Source organism: Globicephala melas, chromosome 20 (genome assembly GCF_963455315.2).
Source record: "Globicephala melas chromosome 20, mGloMel1.2, whole genome shotgun sequence".
Lineage (NCBI taxonomy): Eukaryota > Metazoa > Chordata > Mammalia > Artiodactyla > Delphinidae > Globicephala > Globicephala melas.
In genome coordinates, this window is record NC_083333.1 from 28,160,430 (window position 1) to 28,186,808 (window position 26,379).

General features: G+C 58.6%; 4 protein-coding genes across 13 annotated transcripts in view; 3 read left to right on the forward strand and 1 right to left on the reverse strand.

Annotated features, from left to right (window-relative positions):
- MYO15B (myosin XVB) overlaps positions 1–1,991 on the forward strand; it is a 32,430-nt gene extending 30,439 nt beyond the window's left edge. The window contains 6 exon segments of the mRNA XM_060291220.1: positions 43–188; positions 352–467; positions 727–860; positions 1,042–1,175; positions 1,281–1,421; positions 1,589–1,991. Of these exon segments, the coding sequence (XP_060147203.1) occupies positions 43–188; positions 352–467; positions 727–860; positions 1,042–1,175; positions 1,281–1,421; positions 1,589–1,648 (731 nt within the window). The 3' untranslated portion in view covers positions 1,649–1,991.
- A 57-nt stretch (positions 1,992–2,048) lies between these two features.
- Positions 2,049–26,379, reverse strand: part of RECQL5 (RecQ like helicase 5) — a 38,167-nt gene continuing 13,836 nt past the window's right edge. Inside the window, exons 7-19 of one of the 3 annotated variants that reach the window (XM_030837666.2) lie at positions 24,568–24,647; positions 6,414–6,632; positions 6,063–6,162; positions 5,892–5,928; positions 5,713–5,771; positions 5,552–5,625; positions 5,097–5,190; positions 4,705–4,839; positions 3,834–4,375; positions 3,582–3,675; positions 3,159–3,377; positions 2,862–2,931; positions 2,049–2,773 (exon numbers count right to left, since the gene is read on the reverse strand). In XM_030837666.2, coding sequence (XP_030693526.1) covers positions 2,673–2,773; positions 2,862–2,931; positions 3,159–3,377; positions 3,582–3,675; positions 3,834–4,375; positions 4,705–4,839; positions 5,097–5,190; positions 5,552–5,625; positions 5,713–5,771; positions 5,892–5,928; positions 6,063–6,162; positions 6,414–6,632; positions 24,568–24,647 — 1,824 coding nt within the window. In that variant the 3' untranslated portion in view covers positions 2,049–2,672. Of the gene's footprint in view, positions 2,774–2,861; positions 2,932–3,158; positions 3,378–3,581; positions 3,676–3,833; positions 4,376–4,704; positions 4,840–5,096; positions 5,191–5,551; positions 5,626–5,712; positions 5,772–5,891; positions 5,929–6,062; positions 6,163–6,413; positions 6,633–9,628; positions 10,648–24,567; positions 24,648–26,379 lie in introns of those variants that run through there. The other 2 variants (XR_009560281.1, XM_060290269.1) reach the window with 2 other exon arrangements.
- SMIM5 (small integral membrane protein 5) lies at positions 8,188–15,996 on the forward strand. Of its 8 annotated transcripts, none has more exons than XM_030837669.3 (4): positions 8,191–12,300; positions 12,717–13,583; positions 14,609–14,843; positions 15,291–15,990. In XM_030837669.3, exons 2-4 carry the CDS (start codon positions 13,368–13,370, stop codon positions 15,398–15,400), a joined length of 561 nt encoding a protein of 186 aa, XP_030693529.1. In that variant the 5' UTR covers positions 8,191–12,300; positions 12,717–13,367; the 3' UTR covers positions 15,401–15,990. The 8 variants fall into 8 exon arrangements, with proteins under 8 accessions (XP_030693531.1, XP_030693529.1, XP_060146255.1 ...); XM_060290272.2 differs by having other exon boundaries at positions 8,191–9,056; positions 12,044–13,583; XM_030837670.3 differs by having other exon boundaries at positions 8,191–9,056.
- Positions 21,801–21,980, forward strand: ERLN (endoregulin). Its single transcript, XM_030837674.2, has one exon. The coding sequence runs from the start codon at positions 21,801–21,803 to the stop codon at positions 21,978–21,980; it is 180 nt and encodes a 59-aa protein (XP_030693534.1).

The window sequence follows — 26,379 nt, forward strand, 5'->3', positions numbered from 1 at the left end:
CCGGGCGGCAGGGCAGGCTGTGGACCCAGGCTCCCCGCGCAGGCCAGCTGGTGCGGCCCCTGTGGCCCCGGGAGTACCTCAACAGCGAGGTGGTGGGTCTGGACGTGAGCCTGCACAGCCGGCGGCTCGGCTGGGAGACCCCGCTGCACTTCGATAATCCCACCTACGTCAGCACCCACTACGGCCAGGTCAGCCCCACTCGGCCCCGCGCTGCCGCGCCGCTGGTAGTTGGAACCTCGGCTGCAGCTTGAGGGAGAGTCCCTCCCTGGGTGGGGGAGGGCTTGAGGCCCAGGAGCCACCCACTAGGTGGGGCTTTGGGGCACAGCTGCCCCCTCACTGCTCCCCCCTCAGGTGCTGCGGGACTACCTGCAGGGGAAGCTGCTAGTCAGCGCCCAGGAAGATGCCCGACTTGCCAGGCTGGCTGCCTTGCAGCACCTCAGCAGGAACCACGAGGAGCCCCCCTCAGAGTGAGTGTGAACACAGCCCTCACGCCTCCTGTCACCCCACCACCCCTACCCCCTCCTCCAAGGTCAAGGCCACTTGTACCCTTTGTGGCCCTAACCAAATGGGGGCTGGGTACACCTGCCCACCCCCCCACGCTCCTCAAGGGCAGAACCCACGCCTCATTCATGTGTCTGGATCCCCGGTCTCACCCACGGTAGCCACTGGTTCATCTACTTAGCACCTGCTGTATGCCCAGCTTTGACTGACGAGGCTGTGTCCTAGGCAAGACCTACTGGCTTACTTGCCAAAGCGGCTGCAATGTCAGATGAACGTGGCCGCTGTGAAGAGCCTGATGGGCCAGGAGCTGCGGCAGTTGCAAGGATGCAGCTCTCAGGAAGCGCAGATCAGCTTCATAGGTGGGTCTGGGGCTAGGAGGCAGCTGGGGCAGAGGCGGGAGCCCCAGCAAGGAAGGGGAGAGGGTGGAGGGGCTGAGGAAGCTCTCCACCTGCCCTGCCCTCTCCTCTGTCCTGGGGGCAAAGTCCGGCAGGTCCCAGGGCCCCAGGGGTCAGAACTCCTGCTCTACCCCTCCATCCGCAGAGGCCGTGAGTGAGCTGCCCCTCTTTGGCTACACTGTCTACATGGTGCTGAGAGTGAGCAAGCCGGCCCTGCCCAGCCCTGGCCTGCTGGGGCTGAACCGCCAGCACCTCATCCTCATGGACCCCAGCTCTCAGGTGGGCCAGGCTCCTGGGCCACTTGTCTCCCACCACCTCCACCGACCCCTCCCCCAGAGGAACCAAGCTCCGCTCTCTCTCCCCGTCCCCCCTCCCCGCCCCCAGGACCTGTGCTGCTCCATCGCCCTGAGGGACCTGCAGCAGCTCCGCGTGCTGAGCCCACTGGGGCCTGAGGACTCCCCTGGCCTGGAACTCAACTATGGCTCGGCTGACAACCCCCAGACCATCTGGTTTGAGCTGCCGCAGGTGGGTGGCCTCTGCGCCCTGAGAAGGTGGCAAGCGCCTCACCCAGGCCTGGTGTGCCCGGGAGCCTGGGCCCAGGCCTCTGCCCACTGCTCCGGCGTGGTGGGGCTGGGGGCAGAGGCAGGGGGCTGGCTGGGGAGCCCTGGCCTCACATGCCTGTGCCCGCGCAGGCCCAGGAGCTGAAGCACACCATCACCTTCCTGCTGGACCGCAACTCTCCTTCCACTTAGTGGCCGGGCTTCACCCAAGAGGAGTGGGGGAGGGGCAGAGACGAGGACAGGAAGCCTCTCTGGCCAAGTCTCACCCGGACAGTCTCCTTTGGGTGCTGTCAGGCCAGTCTGGCCTGGACTTCACCGCTTGGTTCTGGAACCTGCTGCAGCACAGCCCAGCTGGCCCACGGGGAGGGGCTGCTATAGTGACTTCAACTGGGAAAGAGTCATGAGACTCCCTCGGGGGTGGGCCTGGGCCTGAGCCTGGGGTGGGCGCTGCAGGAACTTGGCTTGGGCGTCCGATGTTGCCCAGTCTGGGGGAGATGCCCACCTGGGCCCTGGCCCGACACGAGTATGAGCCCAGCCCCGGGAGCAGCAGCTGCTGAGGAAATAAAACTCCTGAGAGAACAGGGCTGTGTGCGTGTGCACGAGAACCAACAGGACTTTATTCCCCTGGTAACTGTCGAAGCTCCGCCTGGCCTTCCCGGCCAGGGGCTGAGAGGGAGCAGGGCCTGGCTGCTGCCCGTCTTCCCATGAGCTCTGCACCTGGGTCGGGCTGGAGGCTGGCATCGCGAGGGAAGACGGTGGTGGGGGCGGACCTGGGGCCAGCCCGGGCTCTTTCTGAGTAGGCCCCAAGGCCTCGGACTGGTGGGCCTCGCCCCCCGCTGAAAACATGCTAAGTACACGAGGTGGAGGGACCTTCCTTCCTTCTGTTCCTCTGGCAGCAGCCACACCACCTGTCACTTTCTGATCTGTGGATCTGGCCCAGAAAACCCAGCCACGAGGGCCGGGGAGGCAGGGAGGCTAGGAGAAAGAGGACCTCAGGCTTCGCGAGCAAAGAGAAAAGTGGGCTGACCTCTGACCTTGATTTGGGAGGTGTCCAGGCCCATTTCCAAAGCAAGGCATGGCTGGAAGGGTGAAGAGCCTGAGAGCAGACGATGTCCCAGCAGCAGCAGGCCGCCCACCTTCCCCGTTACTGAGCGAGGCCCGGGCTGGGCCGCGGTGGAGTCCGGGGAGGACACCGGCCCCATCGGGCAGCTCTCGGTCATCTCTGCAGGCCACACAGGCCGTGCCAGTCAGCTTCACTCTCGCACCGGGCTCGGCCGTGGAAAAACTGCTTGATGACGTTCTGGGCCTCTTCCTTCACTGGATTCGGGATGGGGGAGCGTGAGAGCCAGTCTCCCCACTACAGGGCCCCCACAAGCACCTCCCGGCCGGTGACGCAGGCACTCACCGCTCCTTCCCGGAGACGGATTCTGGGTCAGCGAGTGTGAGAGGTGGCGGGCGAAGGCTTTAAACAGCTCCTGGGGACAGAGAGTGGAGAGGAGCAGAGTGCGCAGAACCTCACCCTGCTCTGAGCGACCCACAGCTGCGACCCAAGAGCGAGGCAGACCCAGGGAGCGGGAGCGGGCCTCTGGACTGGCCTGCTTCCGCCCTGCTTTTCACTGGGGCTCACGCTCCCTACCCACCCACGCACTGCACCCAAGTGCCCCAGGCTCAGGGGAGAACAGAGCCCATGCACCTACCCTACCTTGGACGCAAACTTGCCCTCCTTGTAGAAGGGGGTCAGACACTTGACCACGATGTTCGCAGCCTCCTTCAGCGAGATGCCAGGAGCCAAGAGCTGGCAGGAGCCTTGAGGCTTCACGCTGCCCCGATCGCTGGCTGAGACGCTGCACTTGGTCTCAGCTAAGATGGGGACCTTGGCTGAGGGGCATGGCCTCTTCTGAGCCTGGCTCTCTGGGTTCTCCTGGGCAGGGCCACAGTGGAGGGTCACTCTTGGGCTCCCTGTTACTGGCCCCTCCCCTCCTGGAAGACTGGGCCTCAGTACCTCCTGGCTCCCTCTAGCCCAGCCCATCTGCCCTGTGATGTGGAAAGAAGACATGATTTTCCCAAACCCCTACCCAGAGCAGATACCAGCCTGGTAGACAGGTATCTTCCCCCCTCTCAGTACCTGCTGGGGTCTGGGCCGCTTGCCTCTCTGTGCCTCCTTTGTGGGGGTGGGCTGGCCTTCTGGGGGCCTCTGGTCTCTGAGCAGCAGGCAGGCACTGGCCGGAAGGGAGAGCAGGCGTCAGAGCTCCAGATGCCAGCCGCGCCCTCAGCCCAGGTGGCCCAGTGAAGCCCATCGTGGGAACAGGCCCCGAGCTTCAGAGGCCCAGTTAGCAGAGGGGATTCTAGAGGATTCCAGGACTGCCCGTGACCTCACCTTGGCCCCTCCTCGGAGCACTCCTCGGTCTGGGGGTGGGCAGCCAAATGTCCCATGGCTCCATCCTCCTCCCCTGTGCACTTCTCTGGGGCCGTCAGGGGTCCCCGCGCCCCGTCACGGGAAGGGCTGGCACCTTCTGCCCCTGGGGCTGAAGTGAGCGGAGGAGAGCTCTCGGTCCTTTGGTAGAAGAAGCGGGCAATGTTCTGGGAGTCCTTGAGGGCCGCTGCGGCCAGGAGTTGCTGCTTCTTGCCGACCCGGGCCTTGGCAGTAGGACTGCCCGGAGAAGGGCCTTTTGCCTTCTTCTCGGGGGAGGGCGCCCCACAATGAGCACCGCTCCCGGGGGCCTCTGCTCTGGGCCCAGGGAGGGGCTCAGCGCGGTCCTCATCCTGGCGGCCACGGGGCTGGCCGGGCGGCTCCTGCTCGCCTCCTTGCACCAGCCGGGGGTCTTGCTCTTTGAGCCGCGTCTTCTCCATCAGCTGAGGGGCCGTCTGGAATGTGCAGGAGCCTTTCGGGAAACCAGCTCCCACCCGCTTGGGTTTGAGCTGTGAGGAGGAGAGAGGCTTCTGACCCCAGGTGCCTCCAGGGCACTCTCTAGAGGGCCCAGGGATGGCTGCGTGGGTGGGGCTCCTGGGAGTGGGGGCGGGAAAAGCTGGGCGGGACAAGGCTTGGGGGTCGGGCTGGCGAGACAGGCGCTGTGGGGGGCTGCAGAGGCGTAGCTGGCAGAGTACGGAAGCGCAAAGGCCTGCCCTGGGGCGCCCTAGGGCCAGGGCTGTGATGCCAGGAGAGCAAGGACTATGCCCTCGCTGAGGGCAAGGGGCCGTGGCGCCTTTCCTGGACCCAGGTTTGGGGGGGACACCAGGACGCCGCTCACCGAGTACACCTGGGAGGCTGGCCGGATGTCATACTCGGTGGGCTCTGGGGGCTCGGCCTGGGCGCTGCAGCTCCTGGCACCACCTCCCACATCGTAGAGCTGCCCATCCTTGGAGGCTTTGTGGATCTCAGCCACCTGGGGCAGGGACAGGTGGGAACGCCATGGTCGGCACCCCTAGCTCCCAAGAGCCCCCAGCCCAGGCTTCCCACGAGTGGGTTCCGCGGCACCTGGGCACTAGACAAGTTCTAGTCCACACGGGGTTGGCTAGAAATACTTCCAGCCGGGAAAGGAGGGAAGTCGGGCTCCCCCGGGAATAAGCGCGCCCTGTGTGGCAGGCTGCCTCTCCCACCCAGAGCCCGGAGCACGCCCCACCCACCCCGCCCGGTGCCCACCTTCTTCAGCACGCTGGCCTTGTACAGGTTGGCCACCTTGGCATTTCGGAATGTCTCGTGTTCCAGGTCCACTGCCTTGGCCTGGAGGTCAGATCTGAGGGTAGGAATGAGGTTAAGGTGTCAGGTAGACCTGAGGCCCCCTCCCTGTTAGATCCCCCCTGGGGACCCTGGAGATGGCTTCAGGAACGGCCTGGCAGGAACGGCCTTGGGCACAGGGATTCCGACCTGGACTGTCTGCGCCCCCTGTGGTTTACTGTCCCTCAGCAGCTCCTGGCAGCCCCTCGCTTGTGGCCAAGCCTGCCCCCTGGTGAGGCTGTGGAGACTCACACCCCCTGGGAGTAAGATGAGTCCCAATTTGGGGAGGGGTGCCCAAATAAGCCACGGGGGCTGGGGTTCCTGTGGCCTCCAAAGGAACAGGAGCCCGGGGACCGCTCCTCGGCCCTGACGACACTCACCCATCAGTGGAACCTGCGGCCTGGCGGTTGCTGCTCAGAGCCTCCTCCAGGAGCCCCAGGCAGTGCTCACGGGCCTGCACAGGGGAGGGAAGTTGGTCAAACAGTCTCAGGTTGTGGGGGGATCCTGGGGGGGCAGGTGTGACGAGCTGCCCACCTCTTACCTTCACAGTGAGTCTGGGGATCTTCCTACTAGAAGCCTCTCTCAGGGGACAGTCTGCATCTGGGGGGAGCAGAGGCAAGTCCTGCCACTCTACTTTCTGCTCTCTGGCATCCCCAACCCCCCAGCGAGGCATCCTCCACCATACCCTGAGACCAGCCCAGGGGGCATCTTTGTACTGACCTGGGGGTACGAATTCTTCTATCTTGGGTTCTTTGCCCTGGAAGATGACATGAGGGCCCGTAAGGCATCCTGCCCTGCAGCAAGACAGCTCCCAGTCCAGCCCCAGGGAAGGGGCTGAGAGGGTGTGAGCAGGGGGCCACCTGGACCCCACTGAGCCCCCATCCCCTTCACCTTGCGCAGGCGCATCTGCTTCTGGTAGAAGAGATTCCATTCCCGCTTGTGGGCCTCGTCTCTGCCCTCATCCCCACTGCCTTCAGAGCCTTCGTTGTACCTAGAAGACAGGCTGGGCATGAGCAGTCCTGGGTCTGGGCTCTGCCCTCCTGTCACGTGTCTGCTGGGACAGTGATGTCTCTGAGGCCCTGGCAGCTCATGGGCAACACCGAAGTCCTGGCCCCAGTGTGGCCCTCAGGGCTGGGGGGTGGACTACGGCACTGTGTCGCCTCTGGTCTGGCCTTAGCATCAGGGAGAGAATGCCAGACTATTTCCAGTGGGTTGGGGGCCCCTGGCCTCATGGCCTCTCACCTGCTAAAGCCCCCATAACCCCTGCGGCCTCCCTCATACAGCTCAGGGTCAAAGCCGTTCCCCTGGGAGAGCCCAATGGAGGTCTTGCTCCAGCTGCAGCTTTGCTCCAAAGCGTCCAGCTGCTTCCGCACAGCTGCAGGGTTCTGGCAGTGGTCACAGCCTTTGGTGCAGGCGGGGGGCGCATCCCCGAAGTACTTAGCAATGGCAGCGTGGCGGCACCTGGAGCAGGCAGCATAACACAGGCAAGGGGTGAGGGACGCACGCTGGCCAGCGTTCGTTCACCCGATCCCGAAACTCTGGTTGAGCACAGCTACATGTCTGGCACTGTGGTAGGCATCTCATGCGAGCCTCACAAGGCATCGCTGGGGTGCCCATTTTACAGATGAGGGCAGTGAGCTGAGAGCTTTCTCAAAGTCATGGAACACACGTATCCAGAGGAGCCAGGGCACGGACCCCATTCTGTCCTGCTTCTCTATGGAGTACTCCTCCGGGCCCCAGCCCCCTCTCCATCCTTCGGCAGTGGGGCACCCTGGAAGGAGCACGGACTCTGGGTGCAGACGCTGACTCTGCTGCTGAGGCTGTGTCCTTGGGGACAGCATCTGACCTCCTGAAGCCTACGTACTCCTGCCTACAAGCCGGTTCAAGAGGAGCACTGGCCCCTTGGGCTGCATAAGGGCCAGGATGACGCTCTGAAGTGAGCTGCACAGTGCCCAGGACACGGCTCTTATTATCACTCTTCACTTTTTTCTGACGGGGAGGGAGGGAGAGAACAGCAGGAAGTGGCCCTACCCCACCTCAGCACTCTGCTCTACTTCTGTCTCCTGGTGACCTCTTCCTTGTTGTCCCCAACAAGCCTGTGTGTACCCAGCCCAGTGTACACAGCCCGGGACCAGGGGGACTGCCTGAGAGCAGGAACTGGGCAGCTCAGGGCCAGCACCGTAGAGCCGGCACTGGTGAGGGCAGCGAGGAGATGCAGCCGTGGCTGGAGTCTTCCTCGTCGTACCTTCCAGGCTGGAAGAATGAACCCCCCCAGGCTGGGGGCACAGTCGGTCACCGGGGCAGATGCAGAGGCCCGGGGGGCCACAGTTCTATCAGGGCTGTTACAAACAGCCATTCCTGCAGCAGGAATGTGGCACGGGGTGGGGGAACCCGAGGGGAGATGCCAGAGCAGAGGTAGGGCTGTCTAGTCACCACATCCCAAAGACCAGAAGAGTGGGCGTCACTGCTCTAACCAGAACACCTCTCAACGTGAGCACTGCCTGGGGCTGCAAGAAACACTTTGAGGAGCCAGGACCCCGAGGGCCAGCCTCCAGGAATGACAACAGGTTGCGACACAGCCCCCAGGAAGCCCGGGCTGGCTGCCTTGTTTAGCTGAGGAGAGAATGGCTGGAGCCGGCAAGGAGGGCATGGAGGCCACCAGAGGGCGCTATTCCCGCCACACCCAAAACCGATGTGTAACTCATTCCATGGCTCAAGCCTGTGCGACCGCACAGTGGCTGCCTGTCCGGCCTCTGGGAGGCTCTGGCATCCAAGTGGTGCGGCCACAAGGCTGGCTTCCTTCCCCCCGCGCCTCCCCCAAGCCCCAACTCACTGGCGTTTTGTGCTCACACTCAAAGGGCTCCATTGACAGCTCGCAGATGCGGGCTGGGGTCGGCTCCTGTCCTGCTCCGGGCACAGCCTGGTCTGCTGGGGTGGCACGACCAGCCAAATGTCAAAGCAGCCAGCCCCTGGGCTCTGGAGCCCGGCCCGGACAGCCGGGCCCGGAGTGTGGAGACAGCCCCAGCCGACACTCTTTGGCAAGAACGAGATCAGCAGTGTCCTCTCTCCTCCTCCAGGGGCCGCCCCCAGGAACAGGCTAAGGCCAGGCCACTCCCAAGACTCCCAAGTTCTTCCCCAAGATGCCTCCCCAGAGGGCTGACTGCTTGGGTGGTCCAGCAGCTCCCCCACTATTTACTTTCCTTCCCAGGAGAAAACAGAGAGGAACCTGCCAGGGAGTTGCCTGAGGGACAGGTTGGGGGTTGAGGGACATGGGCCCAAAGGTGCTCCTGAGGGCGGGGCGGGAGGCAAAGAACTGGGAGGGGTGCAGGCCCCCTCCCTCGCTCCCTCCCTCCTGACTCCACCGCTCAGGTGGAACCTCCCAGGGGTCATCTTTGCCAGGGAACGTGAGAGCCGACCTCCTCTTTCATCAGCTCACAGCCCAGGCCCAGCCCACACCCGCCAGGAGGGAGGAGAGAAGAGGAGGAGGAACAGAGGAGGGCCGTGCAGACCTTCGGGGCAGGGAGCAGGCAGGAACCTGCAGCCGCAGGACCAGTTCCCAGCAGGGATTCCCTCGCCTGCGGGGGCAGCGGTGGCACTGGCTCCCTACTTCGGCAGCCGCCCCATGTAATGTGACACTTGAATCTCCAGGACGACCAACAACAAAAAAGCTAAGGCCGAGACAGCAGCTGGCTGTCAGCAGCCAGGAGCTCCGCTGCGCTGAGCAGAGGCACCCGGGGAGCAGCCGCGGGTCAGGAAAGAGGCGTCCGCAAAGGAAGGAAGAGGTGTGAGCCCCGCTGGAGGGGAGGCCGGAGGAGAGGCACGCGGAGGCTGCTGGGCTCCCCAGCACCTGCGGTTGCCCCCCAACCCCAGCACCTGAGCTCCCAGGTGAGTGGCTCCGCTCACAGATGAGGCGGGGACGAAGGGAAGGGAGCCGCCAGGGTCCCCTGTCTCAAGGGTGGAGGGCCACAATCTACCACAAGCACGGAGAGGAGGGTCCTGGGGGACACGCTTGGTTGTAGTCTCTGGAGAGCCTCCCCCTTCTCTTGCTGGGACCCAGCACGGGGCACAGGCCGAGGCTGCAGCCCTCTGCTGGCTTGCTGAGCAGGCAGAAGGGCCTGGAGTGCCTGCTTACTCGGCAAGTTAGTTTAAGCTTTTCCTATTCAGGGGGCTTAAACGAGGGATTTGGCTGGCCTGGCCTAGGGGAGAACCATCGCCTGCCCACTGAGCCTCCCTTTTTCCGGGGATCAAGTCCCTGCTTTCTCCCAGGCAAGGAGGCTCAGGGCAGGGTCTGCCCAGCCACCTCGCACCTCCCAGGATGCGAACCTGTGGCAGCTCTGCCCATCGTGTCCTGGACAAAAGCAGCAGCTGCCGCCTCTCATGGGGGTCTCGGAGTTCTCAGCTCGGAGCTAGGCCCAGGTGCTCCTCCCTGGGCCCACAGAGGTCCCCAGGATCCCCCAGATCTCCCTGAATGCCACGCCAGAAGCAGGAGGGCCCTAAACCCAGGGTGGGGGGGGGAAGTGAGGCTTGGGGAGGGACTGCCCCGCCCTGTACTTGGCCCTCCGCCGCCATCAGAATGCTGATAGTTCTCGGCGCACTGAGGTCAGCTCCCGTGGGCAGGGCCCCGAGAGTCTCGAGCCGAGGCTGGCTGCTTACCCCTCCTGCCTCCCTGTCCTCACGCCAGCGTTACAGTCCCCTTCCCCAACCCCCCAGATGTTCTCCCCAAAGCGAACAAGCTAGTGTCTACTTAGAAAAACAACCACCCAGGTTAAAGTGGAAACCAGGGATCAGTCGACGTGTTCTTGGCTCGGCAGAGGCTGTGGGATCTGGTCTGGGTTGGTGGCTGGGGAGACTAAAAGCCCGGCAGCGATGAGCAGTGATGGCACAGAGGGGACAGACGCCGGGTGAGGGAGGGACGCAGTGATGAGCCCATGGCTACCCCTGCCGGCTCTTATCTGTAAGATGGCCCAGGCAGGCAGGCAGGGATCAGAGTCCCTAGATCCAGAGGACACAGGTGGATGGGGACCCCCAAACACAATCCCTGTGCGGGGACAGAAGGGTGATGCCCAGCTTCTGGGGCTGCAGGAGCAATCAGCGGCAACAGGAAGTGCCTCCTCCTGCCCGGGAAAAGCTAAGGGGCTGGGGAAGCGGGGGCTGCCGAGGGTCCAAGTGTCACTGGACCCCACTGGAAGGCGGGGCCGAGGCAGAAAGCGCGGCGCACAGTGGGCATCTCTGCCTTGCTGGTTAGGCCACCGGACCCCGCAAGACTCCCCCAACCTTCAGTTATGCCTCATTCTAGTCCTTTCTCCAACAAGACATTGCCCAGGGGGCAGGGGTGGCTGAAACCCACCTTGACAAAATAACAGGGCAAGGCAAGAAGCCCTTGGGCCCTGAGCCATCAACACACCCTTATCAGACAGCACACATCCGCTGCCTGGGATCTCCCCACGCAGCTGCATCTGGAGTTGGAGTGTCAGTTCTGCAAAGAGGAAACAGGGACGCTTCAGTACCAAGTGGCAGTTGTCGGGCCGGCAGGCGGCCTGCCTGCTCTGTTGCAAGGTTCTCTGTGCCAGGAGGTGCCACACAAAGGCATGTTTTCTAGTCCCTCCAGCTCTGCCAGCCTTCCCTTCAGCCCAGCTCACCTTCCCCCTCCACTGGCTGCCACTCCAGCCGGGGAGCACCCTCCGAAGGTGTCGAGAAGGGCCATGCAGGCAGCCAGGCCAGGGGAAGCCACCACTTGCTCTGGCTGCTTCTAACCGAGGTGCTACTGAGCACGGGGTTGGGGGAGATCCTCATTCACAGGCAGAAAGTACAGTTTGGGAAGGAGTGTGGTGGAGCTGAGATAGAAAGACTGGAAAAATATATAGAGAATTACCAGTAGCCCCACTGGGCTTCCCTGCCCTCCGCTCTCCAAACCTGGGAAGGTTAAGAAAACAAGAGGCAGCCAGCCCTAGGATGCCCACCCTCCCTGGGCCACAGCTGGGAACACTCAGGGCTCCCTACAACGCAACAGCTGGGGCACAGGCCTCACGGTCACCTGACGATGGCTGGTTATATCGGGCACCAGGCGTCAGGCACCCCTTGGCCTCGCTTTAAATAGCGTGCTGGAAAGCCCGCCTGGGACCTGCTGGAATGTGCCTCCGCCCTCTTAGGAGAACAGGCCCCTCCCAGCCCCCCACAGTCCCCACTAAGGCTCCTCTGCTCAAGGCCAAGCTGGAAATGATAAAACAGCAACTGAAAAGCAAAGGGGGCTTCAGCCTTTGGGGCAGAACAGCCGTGTCCAGCAGCCCCACTCCTGCAGACAGGATGCAGTGAGCAGCCCTGGGGCCAATCCAAGTCCCTAGAGGCCCTGGCTGTCCACGTCCGTGGCCCGCTGGAGTGGACCGACACTCTCCCCAGAGTGGGGCCCGGGTCCCCTGGGCGTGAGTCTGCAGCTTTCAGACTTCCTAACCCCTGGAGGACGGCTGACTTTAAAGGCGAAGCTTCGGATCAACAGGCCCCGCCTTTCCGGCACAGCAGTTCAGCCCGGCCCCACCTTCCCCCTCCCTGCTCTGGAGATCACGCCCCAACTGACCAGGGTCTCCACGCAACCTCTCACTCACAAGCGGAGGCGCGCCCCTCTGCAATCCCTCCTGGGTCTTTGGGCGTGGGGGGCACAGGTGAAAAAGCCCCCCGCCAACCCGCTCGCCTCCGCCTTCTCTGTGAAGGAGTGTCTCTGATGGCTACATTAGGCAGTGCAGGCCCTGGGCCAATCAGGCTGAAAAAGCCAGGCCAAGTAGCCGAAGAGGGGAGGGGAAAGCAGCCCAGCTCCTGAGCCCGGGGCAAGCTCCCCCTCGGCTTCGGTCGGCCCACCGGTCCCTCGGTCCCTCCTCCAGGAATGGGACCAGCGGGCGGGCTCCCGTCCTCCTGGAAACCCGGGGAGCGAGATGCCCGGAGGCCCCAGAACAAGGGAGGGGACCACCTTCCTGTGCACACCTGCTCCACTGGTCAGTGGGAGGAGGTCTGTTCGGTGTGACCTGAGGAGAGGGGTCTTATGCTTGGGAAGGAGTTCACGAGCCTGAGACGGAAAGACTCGCAAGATCTGCCTTTGGTGACAAGTCACAGGAGGTTCTCAAAGAGCAAGTGTGGCTTGGTGAGTGATGAGAGCTGTGTTCCAGACTCCCGTGTGGGGTGGGGCTGATCACGCAGAGCCCTGGTCCCTGTGCTGAGCCCATCGCATGGGCCAGGCCCTCTGTGGGCTGCTCCTGGGCCGACTTATCTTGCCCGTCGAAGAGCAGGCTGCCTGAGACAGGCGCCCACGGAGGGATGGCGGAGGCAGCGCTGCCAGGCCCCACTCCTGCAGTGTGACCGTGAAGTCCCTTCCTCTCTCTGGTCTCATATGCAAAAGAAAGGAGGCAGGAGTGGATGACCCATGGCATTCTAGAATTCTATGCCTCCTAGTACATTGGGAAACTGGGATCCTGATCTCCTTGGTAGCAATGTGCAGGCCCTGGGGCGGCCGTGGGAGAAGCTGGGAGGCTCTAATTTCAGGAGCTCGCCCTTTGACAGGAGACCGTCTAATCCTCCACGGAGCCATCACCTGCCTGCTACCCCCCATCATCACTTAAAACATAGCCCCCCCATCTCCAGCCGGCCCCCCACCACTCTCCTTCACCTCATACACCACAAACATCCCGGGCATGAAGGACACAGACGGAACTCCCCAAAGGTGTTGGAGGAAGGTCACTGACAGCAAATGTGTGGGGGTGTGACAACCCCCAAAGGCCGCCTGGCCTCTGCTGCGCTGGCCGGACCCCGCCCAGAGGGGAATCACATGGGCTGGGTACTCCCGGAGCCCGGCCCTGTGCTCAACCCTCCCGACAGCCTCGAGAGACGGGCACCTCATCTTCATGGAAAACGAGAAAAGGAACAGACTCAGAGAAACGGAGCCACTCCCGTGTCACAAAAGCAGGAAGAAGGCTGGCAGTATTCAAACCCAGGATGATTTGAATGCTATTCTATGGGGAGGGGGGGGCACCTGACCCGACGAGGGCAGTTATCCTGTGGGGAAGGAGATGCAGGAGGAATCCCCGCTGGCCGTCCAGGCCCTGGAGGACCGTGAGGCGGAAGGGGGCGGAATTGGCCTGAGTGACCACAGGTGGGACTGACGAGGTCACCAGGAGATCCCATCTTCTAACGATCAGAGCTGCCCAAGAAGGAATGGGCCGGGCTGGGCCACAGGGGGGCTCCCCACTCGAGCAAAGGCCGCATGCCAGAGGGAGGGCAGGGAGCCAAGTGCGGCGCAGAGGACTGGAGCGGATGACCTTCAAGGCGGCTCTAAGGACGCTATGCTGTGATGGCGGCGCCAGGAGTGACCAGCCTCACAGACCGCAGCCACCTGGGGGCGAATGTGCCTGGCTGAGGGACGAGGCGGAGGTAATGAGAGCTTACAGTCTGGCTCAGGCCCCTGGCCGCCTGCAGCCCTGCCCTGGCTAAGAGCTGCCTCGGGGAACAGGCTGATTCTGGGTTGGCACAGGCTGTCCCTGATCCCTCTCTGAAGAGGCGCTGGCTCCCTCGTGCCCACCAGGGAGGCGGAAGGGGAAAGAAGGTCTGTGGCATAATGTGTTCTGACTCACTGACCCGGCCTGGACCTTCACCTTCGGCCCCTTGGGCACGACAGACAGGAGGAGGCTCTCGGTCCTGGGGCCTCTAGGCTCAGTTGCCCCTCACCTGGGGCCGGGGGCAGGGGGTGTTGGGGGAGGGGGGAGCGGAGGGGACTCTCTTGGTCAGCCAGAGAGGCAGGTCCAAGCCAGCAAGAGAGGGAGGCTAAACGCCCCCTGGGACGCCTGGTCCCATCCTGAGAGAGGACCCCTTGGGGAAAACTAGAAGGACACGGTGTCACCTCCACCTTCTCACAGGAAGACACGGTATGAGTAAAGAAATGAGGCTGGTGGGAGAGGTGGGGGGCCCCAGGGGGGCTCAGACCACTGCCCCCAGTCAGCTCTCAACTACGGCCGACCCCGGCCAGAAGCCCCCATGAGCCTGCTCTCGGAAGAAGCCGACCCTTCTGTCCCCACATATGATGAAAAGCAAGGGTGCCAGGCTGGCATCCTGGAGCCCCATGTCCCCACCAGGGAGGCACTCAGGGGCCGCCAGGGGAGCCATGCCCATCCGAGGCACCCTGGCAACACCTAGGAGTGGTGTCTAAGACAAAGGAGCATACAGTCTCCTTCACGGTCAGCAACCGTGGCTGACCTCGGCCGGCTGGCAGACCCCTCCTGCGGCAGGGTCTCCGGCTCACTGTCATCCCCAGCTTCCCTCGCCCGAGCAGTGCCAGCTAGGTGGGGGCTGAGGGCCACAGCGGAGCGGTAAGCAAGGGGCCCTGCCGGCTCCCTGCCTCCCTCGTGAGCTGTGAGCCACCAGGGCTGTGAGGGGTGAGACCTGACAAACTCGTTCTGCAGGCTGGGGTAGGTGAGAGGGCAGATTCTCTGGAGGCAGCTCCGTGGGGACTCCAGGTCCTCTCCCTGCTCTGCAGCTCAGGAGGAACCCCGGCAGGGACCCGGCACAACATGGCAGCCTCCAACCTTGCGCTGGAGATGCGCTCCATAGGGGAGAGGCTGCTGCACAAGCTGCAGATGCTGCCCCAGGCCGAGCCCGTGGAGATCGTGGCCTTCTCGGTCCTTGTCATTTTCACAGGTAAGCTGGGGCTCCCAGAGTCTCCTCAGCGCCCATGGCTCTTCCTGGCATCCAGGAGAGACGAGACCATGGTACCAGCCACGGGGCTGGCAGAGGTGGCTGGGTGGTCCCCCATACAGAGGAGGAGAAGCAGATGTCCCCTGGGGGGAGCCAGGGGATCCCCCCTAATCCTGACATGCTGCTCTAGGAAACAGGTGTGCTGGGCACCAGGGCCCAGAGGTGCCTCCGGCACCCCAACCCACAGATGGAGGGAGCGAAGCTCTGGGGGCCGGCATGGAGACAGTCACATCTCTTCCCAGACTCTCGGGTATTTCTGACCACTAAGCCAGGGCTTTGGTGAAGGTCCTCCAGGCCCCCAGAGGGGCCTCTTTGGAAGTATGGCGGGCGTTCTTTTCCTCCTCGCCTCTGAGTTTCCGGCGCTCTCTGCTCTCTCCCCCAATCCCCCAGCCACCGTGCTGCTGCTGCTGCTGATGGCCGTCGGCTACTGCTGCTGCCGGTGCTGCCGCCCTAAGCGGGGAGGCAGGAGGGCCCTGGTGGGACCCACGACCCCACCGTGAGGGCCAGGGCGGCGGCCGAGGAGGAGCCGGAGAGGAGACCGCCAAAGCCATGACCCAGGGCATCAGCCTGGCCCTGCAGCCCTCAACCCTCAAGACAAAGATCCACGGGCCCAGCCCTGGCCTAGCCCAGGAACCCAGACACTGACTGAAAGCTGGAGGCTCGTCAAGGAAATAAGGGCTGTGCCGACCACAAAACTCTCACCTGACAGTGAACACAGGGTGCCGAGGAGGACTCGACTGTTTCTAAGACAGAAAACCACCGGGGATTCTGTGCCTACCTGCGCTTTCTAACAAAACAAAGAAGTGGGGTCCCCACACCTGGTGAACAGCCCGCACGTGTGGGGAGCTGGCTCAAGGCTCCCACGCCAAAGAGGAGCAGGCCAATCGGAGAGGGGCTTTGCGCGGCAGCTCCTGTGTCCCAAGCTCCCCCCGAGCACGCACACGTCTGTGTTCCATTCCAGTATTTGCCTGTTTCTTTCCCAGTAAAAGCTTTCTGGTTATGTGTGTCTGTGGTGCCAGACTCCCTGGGCTGGGTTACGTGCATCAGGTGGGCAGCGTGCCAGAATTCCAGGGACATGGCCAGTGACCGTCCCTGCCAGGCCTCTGCTCTCCCTGTGCTCTCGGAAGCTGGAAAAACAAGCAGGCAGGAATGCCACGCGAGAGGGAAGGCTGCAGAACCAGGGGAGGGCTGCGGCGCCGTTCCTGCCGAGCACCAGCTGCTAACAAGCTCCGCCCTCCCCAGACGCCTGCTCGGCAGTGGCGGAGGCTGCGTCTGCCCCAGGCAGGTGCCGGGCTCAGGAAAGCCACGCCACGGTCACCACTGCCATTAACCACAGCCAGCACACCCCGTCCTACCAGGCTCAGGCCACTGGGTCTTCCCAAACTTCTGCAATAAGAGAGGTGAGGCCCCTACTATTGTCCATAACCTGCATCCTGACCGCTCCGTCCTTTCCCCACCGTGTGCCGGACTGTCTGCATTCAAATCCTCACGCTCCCACCCCCGCCAGCTACGAAACCGGAGGTCAGTGACTCAACCTCTTCAAGCCATGTTTCCTCCCCTGTGAAATGGGGCTAATCCTGGTCCCCACCTCCTGGGCTAAGCCTGTGAGGATAAACCGAGATGACCTTGGCACAGTGCTGGGCATATCCTAAGACCTCCACTGATATGAAGCATCATTGTCTGCCCCTCTAAATAGGGCGCCAAGCCAGAGCAATGTGGACTCATTTTAAAAACTGGGCCTGCTGACATGCAACACTGCTTGGCCTCTTTCCCTTCAGTTTACTTTCTCTCCCACAGAACTTTCCAGGTAGAGCTACAAAGCCAGGAACGAGGGCAGGGGAGGCAGAGGCTCACGCGGTACCCGCCCCGACACACACATACAACCCTGGTCCGCCGGGGCCATAAAGAAATCTGCGTTTTTTATACGCCTCTGTCATCTTGGCCTGTGCAGCCCATGCTCTGCCTGCCTTGAGGCAGAGCTCCATCTACTCAGAAAACAGGGAGTGGAGAGGGGATGCCAGCCCTGCCACTCCCCTGCGGCCCCACCATCTCCAGCTGACAGGCAGGCAGGAGAAGCTCTCTCTCTGGTTGGTTTCACTTCCTGGTGCCCAGGGACTTCTCTGACGGGTTTGGTTTGGGTTGAAGACCCAGAGAAGAGTGCTTCCATAGAAAATAAAAGAAATTCAAGAATCTGTCTGTACTCTCTACCACCCCCACCACACCACAAAAGAATGGGACTCGGAAAAATAATGATAACCATAATGATACTTGCAACAATGGTGAGGATAAAGATATAAGTAAAATTCACTGAGGACTCATCCCCGCTCAGGCAGTGTCTTAAGCATTTTGATGCAGATAAATTCATTTAGTCATGATGACAACCTCAATGCCAAATGTACCACTATTATCACCATTTTAAAGATGAGGAAATAGGTAACTTCCCTAAATTTGACCGGCTGAAAAGTGGCAGAGCCAGCCTCTGGGCACCCCCCACCTGGCTCCAGAGCCCCTGCTCACCACACCCGGGGCCCCAGGCCTCCAGCTGTAGTACTGATAAGGCTCTCACTCCATTATCCACCACCTACAATATCAACCCTAGATCCCAAACAGCTGCACCCCAAGCTCTTCTCAAAGTAACCTCCCTATAAGCGGGTGTGCCCTCAGAGTTAAGATCTGGGGTGGGGCCCAGCTATGTCTCCCACCCAGAAGAAAAACAGAGGGAGGGTGGGAGGATGTGAAGCCCCGCCCTTGCCAGTCCCAGCACCAACAGCTGGCGGGTCCCCAGGAAGCCCTCAGTTCAGGAGAAGCTCCAACGGTGCAGCAGCCTGATCCCCGTGTGACTTTTCCTTACGTGAGGTACGTCGGCATCAAGAACATCCTTCCTCAGTGAGGCTGAGGCTGAGCATCTTTTCTAGAAAAGATTCAGGCTCCCTGGTCCAGCTGCCAGGAAGTCGGCAGACCTGGGCACCGACAGGTTGACAGGAGGTTCATTCGCGTTCTCCTCCTCCAGGCCAGGCAGTACTTAACTGCTGACCCCAAATAAGATTCTGTCCCTCCCCTTGGAGGGCTTACGGGGGCACGCTGAGCCCCACCACCAATGGCTCCCCTCCTGAAGCTGTCACGCCAGGTCCCAGGCAGGCTCCAATCCCACTCGGATCAACCAACCAGATCTGCCCCAGCACAAGAGCAGCCTGACATACTCTGGCTGGTCCTCTGGGGAAGATGGGCATGGAGAGGAGGCAGCAATTCCCCCATCACGGCAAAGAATAAACAGGTACAGCAAGGCAGGTGGTGACCATGGAAGGGGCGGCCATCAGGCCGTCTGAGCCCCAGAGAACATCTGGCTGACTCTGGCCGCCACAGCTCTCTGTTCCCACCGCCATGCCACCCTGGAACAAGCTACCAGCAGCGCCTGCCTGCGGTCACTGCCCCAGCGTCCCAGCCGGTCTCTCGACTGTGGTCTCGCGGTCCCTCACGAGGGTTTCACTCTACACCTCAGATCTGTGCAGTTTACTGTACATATGTTACGCCTTATTGGAAACTACAGTAAAGCCACCGGTGCAAGAATCTTATTAGCAAAACTTGGCAGAGCAGACAAAACAGTTTTCTCCTGTTTTCCCAAACATTAACATTTGAAAGCAATCTACAGATAACAATCTTCAATACGACATATTTGCTTGTGGGTAATAACAAATTACAGACCATAAAAAACTGAGGACAGGGTGTTCCCTGGTGGCCTAGTGGTTAGGATTCTGGGCTTCCACTGCCATGCCCTGGGTTCAATACCTGGTCAGAGAACTGAGATCCCTCAAGCCGCACGGCAATAACAAGATAATAATTAAAAAAATAAAAGTTAAAAAAAAAAAACTGAAGACAAATTAATTTTGTCCTTAGGAAAAGTCTCCTCGCTCTCCTTGGGAACCGGCTGCATACCCTGGAACACTGTCTCCTCATTCTAACTCCTACGTCGGCTTCCCATCTCAACTTCAACATCGCTCCTCCCAGGGGAGTCTCCTCAGGCCCCAGGCCAGACTATGCCATGGGCACCAACAGCATTCTCTACCTCTTCCCATCACATCATTCCCTTCGTGGTGATCATTTCAGAAGGATTTTCCGATCAGGGCCAGAAGTTAATTGAAAAAGTCAATTAAAGCAACGTTTGTGTACCCGAGATGTACGTTCTCTACACCTCTCATTTGAAATGGAAACATACAGACGCACATTCCTTGGTCAATCTTTTTGATGCAGGGCCGAGGTCTTTTCTCCAAGTGTGGGTTTGCCGACCAGAGTTCCTGAATTGTCTATTTGCTAATTTTGATTTCTTTAAGGTGGAATAAGAACTTGAAGACATCTGCAAGGAAACCTGAGTGTGAAATACTTCTGCATTTTTAGGAAATGTTTACAGTTGTCCTGTCCACATCTATTTTTGACAGGAACAGCTGGGTCCAAACCCCAAAGCAGTAACTTCTGAGCTGTGTGACCCTGGGTAGTTATTTAACCTCTCTGTGCCTGTTCCCCAGTTGTAAAACTGGGGTTTCAGCTATTATCACCACTTCATTTTTATGTAATGTTAAGTGCAATTACGTAATTACAAGTACAACTGCCACAAAACAGGTTTGGGAACAAGCAGCTGACGCTTAATAAGCATCCAACTAAGCTAATGGAGCAGAAGTCCGAGGGTGTGCTGAGACCAGCCTGCTGGCTCTGAGCATTCAGCAGGCCAAGGGCATTAGTCAGAGTGTTTTACAGAAGGAAATGCGAAGCGGCAGGTAAGCCAAGGTCAATTAAGCCAGGATAGTTAAGAAGGACTTCAAGGAACTTGCCCATCATCTCCTCCAGCCCCGGCTGCATGTCAGAATCACACGATGATGGCTTCCCTGGTGCTGCAGTGGTTAAGAATCCACCTGCCAATGCAGGTGGATTCTCAAACACATGTTTGAGCCCTGGTCCAGGAAGATCCCACATGCCACGGAGCAACTAAGCCGTGCACCACAACTACTGAGCCTGAGCTCTAGAGCCTGCGAGCCACAGCTACTGAGCCTGCCTATCACAACTGCCGAAGCCTGCGTGCCTAAAGCCCGCACTCCACAACAAGAGAAGCCACCGCAATGAGAAAGCCGCGCACCGCAACGAAGTGTAGCTCCCACTCGCCACTAGAGAAAGCCCGCGTGCAGCAACAAAGACCCAACGCAGACAAAAATTAAAATAATAAATTAAATAAATTTTAAAAAAACCCCACTAAATTGAAAAAAAAAAAGGAGAATCACCCAACAAGGTTTACCAAGCACAGGGCTCTGACACGCCCAGAGGCTGATCTCTGTGCTACCAGGTGGGGCCTGGGCACCGGCGTTCAGAAAAGCTCCCGGATGATTGGAACAGGCAGGGTTGAGGACCAGTACCCTATAATGTAACCCCTGGGAGGGCAGGGCCTGCCTCTCTCGCTCACGACTGGACACGCAGCACCTGGCGCAGTTCTTGGCCACCGTGGGCACTCGACTCCCGTCTTTCAAGGATGGAATGGCAGCCACCAGGTTCCACGAGAAGGGACACAGGCCCCACTCCTGCTTCCCGGCTGCCCCATCACACCAGGGGGTGGGAAGCCACACGAAGCAGCTGCAGCCGGGCCTAAGCGGCACACAAAGACACCAAGGGGGAAGCTGGGCCTCCACAGGAGCCTGGGGCCTCAATGGTGATAAACACCCACATGCTGGTTCCAGGAGGTGCCAGCTGGAGCTGTGGTTAATCATCAACCCGGCGCCACAGGAAGTGAGCGGCCATGCATGGCAGCCCCAGCCCTGGGGCCTCCCGAGCTCTGGGCAGGTCCTTTCAGTAGACGGGTCATCCGGACTGAGAGGAGGGGCAGGACCCAGCCACAGGTGAGGTGGACGGGAGGCCTGGGGCAAGGGCCCCGGATCCAGTCTCTTCCCCCACCCACCCCAAGTCTGACCTCTCTCAGCCAGGACACCTCAACCCACGCCCCTGAGCAGCCCCCCAAAACAGCATCACAAAAGGGCAGAACGCGGCGGAGGGGGTAAGTGTGAAAGGCTGAAAGAGAACGCGGTTGCTAGGCAATGGGCCCTAGCCCACCTTTGTTTGCTCTGGTGACAGCAAGCAGGTCTGGTCAGGGGCAGTCAGCAATGCGGCCACCTTTTCCTCCCACGAGTTGCTTCTCTGAGTCACAGTGCAGCTCTGGTCACCTGGTGGCTTCTTCAGCTCAGGCCCCCAAGGCGTGGGGCCTGAAGGATTACCCTGACCTGCCTGCCCTCGCTTAGGACACAGGAGTACAAACAGCAGACCCCGGTAATGGCTCCTTCCTTCTCCGCCTTTACTCCCTTCAACTGGCTACAGACTCACAGCCTGCCCATCTCAGCTGTGTTTCAAGATTAGTTAGTCCTTCTGTTTTCACCTGCCTCTAAGGAAGCCTACAGAGGCCTCAGCTTGAGACCATCCACTCCTGGGCTCCTGTGCTGATCTCTCAAAATGCTTCCCAAATGTTTGGCAACCGAGGCAGGAAACCCAGGAAGGGTCTAGAGCGCTGCTTTTTAGATCCTGGCTGAGCAGTTCTCAGGGATGGGAGAGAAAGTCCTGCTCACAGCAGGGCTGTTCAGGAAAGGACTGGAGAAGACAGAGGCAGCCTCCAGGAAGAACTCAAGGGACCCCCCTCTCTTGGTGCCAGTCCCTGCTTTTGCTTCTGTGGAGGAAGAAAGCCCATTTGTTGCTTGCTGGAGGCACTGAGCCCAATGACCCACCATCCCTTCAATGCCTGCTAGCTACAGAGGTGGCCGCCGTTCTCTGAGATCGCACCAGAGGGTGAAGTTGGGGGCAGGGAGTAGCACCTGGGACAGGGCCTTGGAGAAGCCCCTGCACTCAGGGCCTCTGTCCCCACTTTTCCAGGTTCACATGGACAGACTACTAACAAAACGCACCTGGAAGGATGAGTTCTGGCAGAACCCCTTCGACCAGGGGGGCCTGGTAGTGATCTGCTTGTTCATCATTACGGTCCTGTTTCTCATCTTGTTTGCTATTGTGTTTGGTTCACTCCCCGCACTCGATAGGGTCAACGAGTGTGAAGAGTCGTGACCTGACTTTCTGTGGGCCAAGAAGGGGGCCACTGTTATACACTCTCAAAACGCCATGTACCTTTTCTCCAAAGCCCTTCTAACAGTCTGGAATTATACATTTTTCATGTGATTATCTGATAAGTGCCTGTCTTCCCCACTGGTCCAAGCAACAAAAAGCAGGGGCTGGGTCTCTTTCTGTTCCCAATTGTACCCCCTTTTCTGATGTGCCCTCGCACAGAGTCAGTATCAATCAATATTTGCTGGTTGAATAAATGAATGAATGAACGAATGAGCAAATGAATGGATAAACAGAGGGATGCTGGGCCATTGGCTCCCCCAGCCTGGAGACCCCAGGAGTTGACAGAGCCCAGTACAATCTAGGCCTAAACCAAAGCTGTTTTTCCCATCTCAGGGTCCAGAGGCCTCTAGGCTGGAGGAAGGTTGCTTTGAACCTAATTACTGTTCCTTTTACACGCAAAGGTAAATTTGGCCCTGTCATAAATAATCAAATGCATTTCACGGCCACGCTCAGAGAAAGTAGCTGCACGCAAAGAAGAGAGGAAGCCATCTGGATGCCCCACGCTGGCCTCATTCATGTGACCCAAGTGTCTTTTCTCTTGGTCCCAGAGATGCCCAGGTATCCCTCACAGGGTCCCCCAGCCCCCATGCACCCCAGACCCTACAACACAGCCCTTGTAGAAATGTCCCCGCCTCTGCCGAAGCCATCAAGCAGGCCTGTCCCTCGCTGCCAAGTGCCCTCCCTTTGCAAATAGCTGCTTCAACGTCAATCTCAAACCAGGCTATTCTCAGAAAAAGGGCAAGTATCTGGTGAGGAAGGGGCTTTGCCTTCGTGTTATATACCATTTATGCAATGAAGAAACATTCCTTTCTACTCAAAGAGCAATTTCAAATCCAGCCATACCAGCTGTGTTCACTCCGTCCCAGGGTCTGGAAGTCCTGGAATCTGACGCCCTCATGTGTAGCAAATGAGATAGAAGAGATGAGGCTGCACACGGGGCAACAGGAGGCCCACTGATGCCCAGACCCTTGACACTCTAACAGGTCCCAGGTCTCTGGTATGAGACAGAAAGCAGAGGGCCCTGGGAGGACCTGTCCTCTTGCCTGGTGAGTTGCTGCAGCCCAGAGGGATACGGCAGAGCTAAGCTTCCAGACAGCTCCACAGAGCCTCATACTCACCCCAAACAAGAGTCCAGCCAGGGTGACTCCAAGCAGAGGGGACTCTGACAACTAGCAAGGACACTGAGCCCTTTCATGACAAGCGCTTTACTCAAGGAACCAAAGAAGGCCTAATTTAGCAACTCACTATGTTAGTGCCTGAAAAGGGCTCTGGTTGCAATGGCTGTGGGCAAGGGTGCCAACCACCTCTGCTGGGCGTGGTCTTGCCACAGAGGCCAAATGAGACATGGCAGCTTAGAGAAGCAAGTAGCTTCAGCCTAGGAGCCACAGACTTGGTGAACAGGAGGGGGTGGGACTCAGAACACATGGCCCAAATAAGTGCCTCTCTGGTTTCCAGAAGAAAGCCCCAAACATCTGGTGGGCACCACCAGTACCATGCACCTAATCAACTCCATGCTTCAAGAATCCAGTCTTACAAAAACCAAGATGGCACGTGTGTATGAAAATGTGCACATCACTGCAAACTGGGAACTGGGGGATTAGTGGCATCCACGAAGGACCTTAGTTCCCCGACTAGGGATTGAACCCCGGCCCTCGGCAGTGAAAGCACCGAGTCCTAACCACTGGACCGCCAGGGAACTCCCAACCACGACCTCTCTGGACAGTGGTCTGTTCATCTCTTAAGTCTGAAGCAATCAATTCTGCCTCATCTACCTTACAGGGTTGTCCAACGAGATCTGACCAGTGAGAGCAGAGGAATCAAACAGGTTTTTCGAGCAAAGGGCTACGCAAATGCAAGTGCTCCCAGCTTGTCCAGAATGCTCTGGATGCCCCTCATACAGTGCACCCACAGCTGCTCGTGCCCAGGGCTCTCCCGGCCACAGTCTGCCTGTTGCTGAGCAGCTATCAGGCTCTTTCATGGCCCCCACCGCCAGCAGATTCAGATCAAATAGATAAGTGGGTTCCAAGTAGGCAGGCTGGTGTTATGTTAGAAAAGTTGATTTCTCTCCAAGCACATTACCGCCCCTGCCCTCCCAAGACATAAACTGGGCCACACGTCTCTGCTTGGGTCTGGGATGAGAGTGACTACTCCACAAGTGAAGCAGTGGTACAGCACAGTGGCACATTATCACCACAATGCCAATGGCTCAGAACTGGTCACATCTCTCGGAACTGAGTCACCCAGGGTGCCAGCCACTCCAGAAGTGGGTGGAGTGGGATGGGTGGATGACCACCCAAAATACTCAACGAATCCTCACAGTGCCAGAGTTTCTGGGGCCTTCCACAGAAAGGTGGGAGGGTACCAACTTCCATGCTCCGACAGGAAATATTCCCACACGATGGCTTTCAGCAGGCAGGGGTCCCTTGGTGGCCCAAGAACTGTCCTATGTTAGCTTGTTAACTAGCAGTGCTGGGAGAGGAAAAGATCTCACTAACACTTGTTTCCACACACAAGATAAGTCACTCACCCCGATTCTTCACAGAAGGCCACCAGGGCATCAAAGGCCAAGACAGCAGCTTTATCGGATGCTTTGTTCCCTCTCTTTTCCTGGAGACAAGAAACGACCATTCAGTAAAAGTCTTACATAGTTGGACTACAAATGTAGTAGCCCAACAAATGGTGAGAGAGAAAAATATCAAATGACACTAATAAAGCCATTCACAAAACAGAGTCCCCACACCTGACCATGCATCGGAATCACCTGGGTAACTTTAAAAGACCTGAGGCCCAATTCAGCAAGACTACTGAATTGAACTTTCTGAACCTGGAGCTCCAGGGAGTTTATATTTTCAAAAAGCTGCTCAGGTGATTCTCATGCAAAGGGCCCGGGGAATGGCATTTGGGAATCACTGTATAATATGACCTAATTTAATAGGGGTTAAATACATACACGAGTGTGTGAAGGAACATACTAACCTCTGTATGTGTGGAAGGACATACACTAAACGTTGACAGTCATTACTTCTGAGTGTTGGGATTATACGTTATTTGCCTTTTGGTACATGGCTATTTGTTAAATTTTCCTTTTAAAAAACTGTGAAGGGACTTCCCTGGCGGTCCAGTGGTTAAGACTTCGCCTTCCAATGCAGGGGTTGTGGGTTCGATCCCTGGTCGGGGAGCTAAGATCCCACATGCCTCGCAACCAAAACAGCAAAACGTAAAACAGAAGCAATATTGTAACAAATTCAATAAAGACTTTAAAAATGGTCCACATCAAAAAAAAAAATCTTAAAAAAAAATTGTGAAAAAGTTTAAAATACAGAAGAGCCAAGAAAATATAGCAGACACTAATACCTAAGACATTCTCTATTCTTTCTGCTTCTGGAAGTTGAATGGTTCCCATCTCCCAAACACACAAATCCACATACTTCCTCTACTTCCATTCTCCCAATATATTTATATCACGATTTCTTATTACATCACAATTTCCCTTAAGGTGATTCTTCAGAACTAACCGCTTGATTATATTTTTACTATTTCCCATGATCACATATCCTTTGACAACGTTGTTTCTCCTGAAATTAACAGCTGACCTGTTTTTTCATTTCCTTAGATTTCAGTGCATCACGAATACCCCCCCAAATGTTCTGATGTAATGAAAAATTCACTTCGGGAAGCGGGGGCCAATGATGGCAAGGTCCACTTCTATCTTTGGAAACGTCCTTCCTGGTGCCTTCCATCCCCATGTTCCACCTGGGCCTCTGCTCTCCAGACCTGGTGCACAGCCGAGACTACCCTTCACTCTCGTCCTAGGACACTCCCTTTGCCTCGCTCCTGGGTCAGGTCTCCATCTTCCTTTCCTAGTTGACAGCCTCTGCAGTGGAGAACATCCTTTAGTAGCTTCTCCAAAGGAGAAAGTTTCTTAAAATCGTCTGTCTGAAAATGTCTTTATCCTACTTTCACACTAACTGATTGGCTGGGTAGGAAATTCTAGATGGGATGGTTTATTTAGCATTTGGAAGCACTGTTTCTCGTTTCGAATATTACAATGGTGAAAACTGGTGCTCTTTGGACTCCCCGTCCTCCATGTAACACCTCTCTGGAAGCTTTCTGGATCATCTCTTTTTTATTTATTTTTTATTAAAAATTTTTTTCCCACTGCATTGGGTCTTCATTGCCATGCACAGGCTTTCTCAAGTTGCAGTGAGTGGGGGCTACTCTTCATTGCAGTGCACGGGCTTTTCATTGCGGTGGCTTCTCTTGTTGCAGAGCACAGGCTCCAGGCACATGGGCTTCAGTAGCTGTGGCACGCGGGCTCAGTAGCTGTGGCACACGGGCT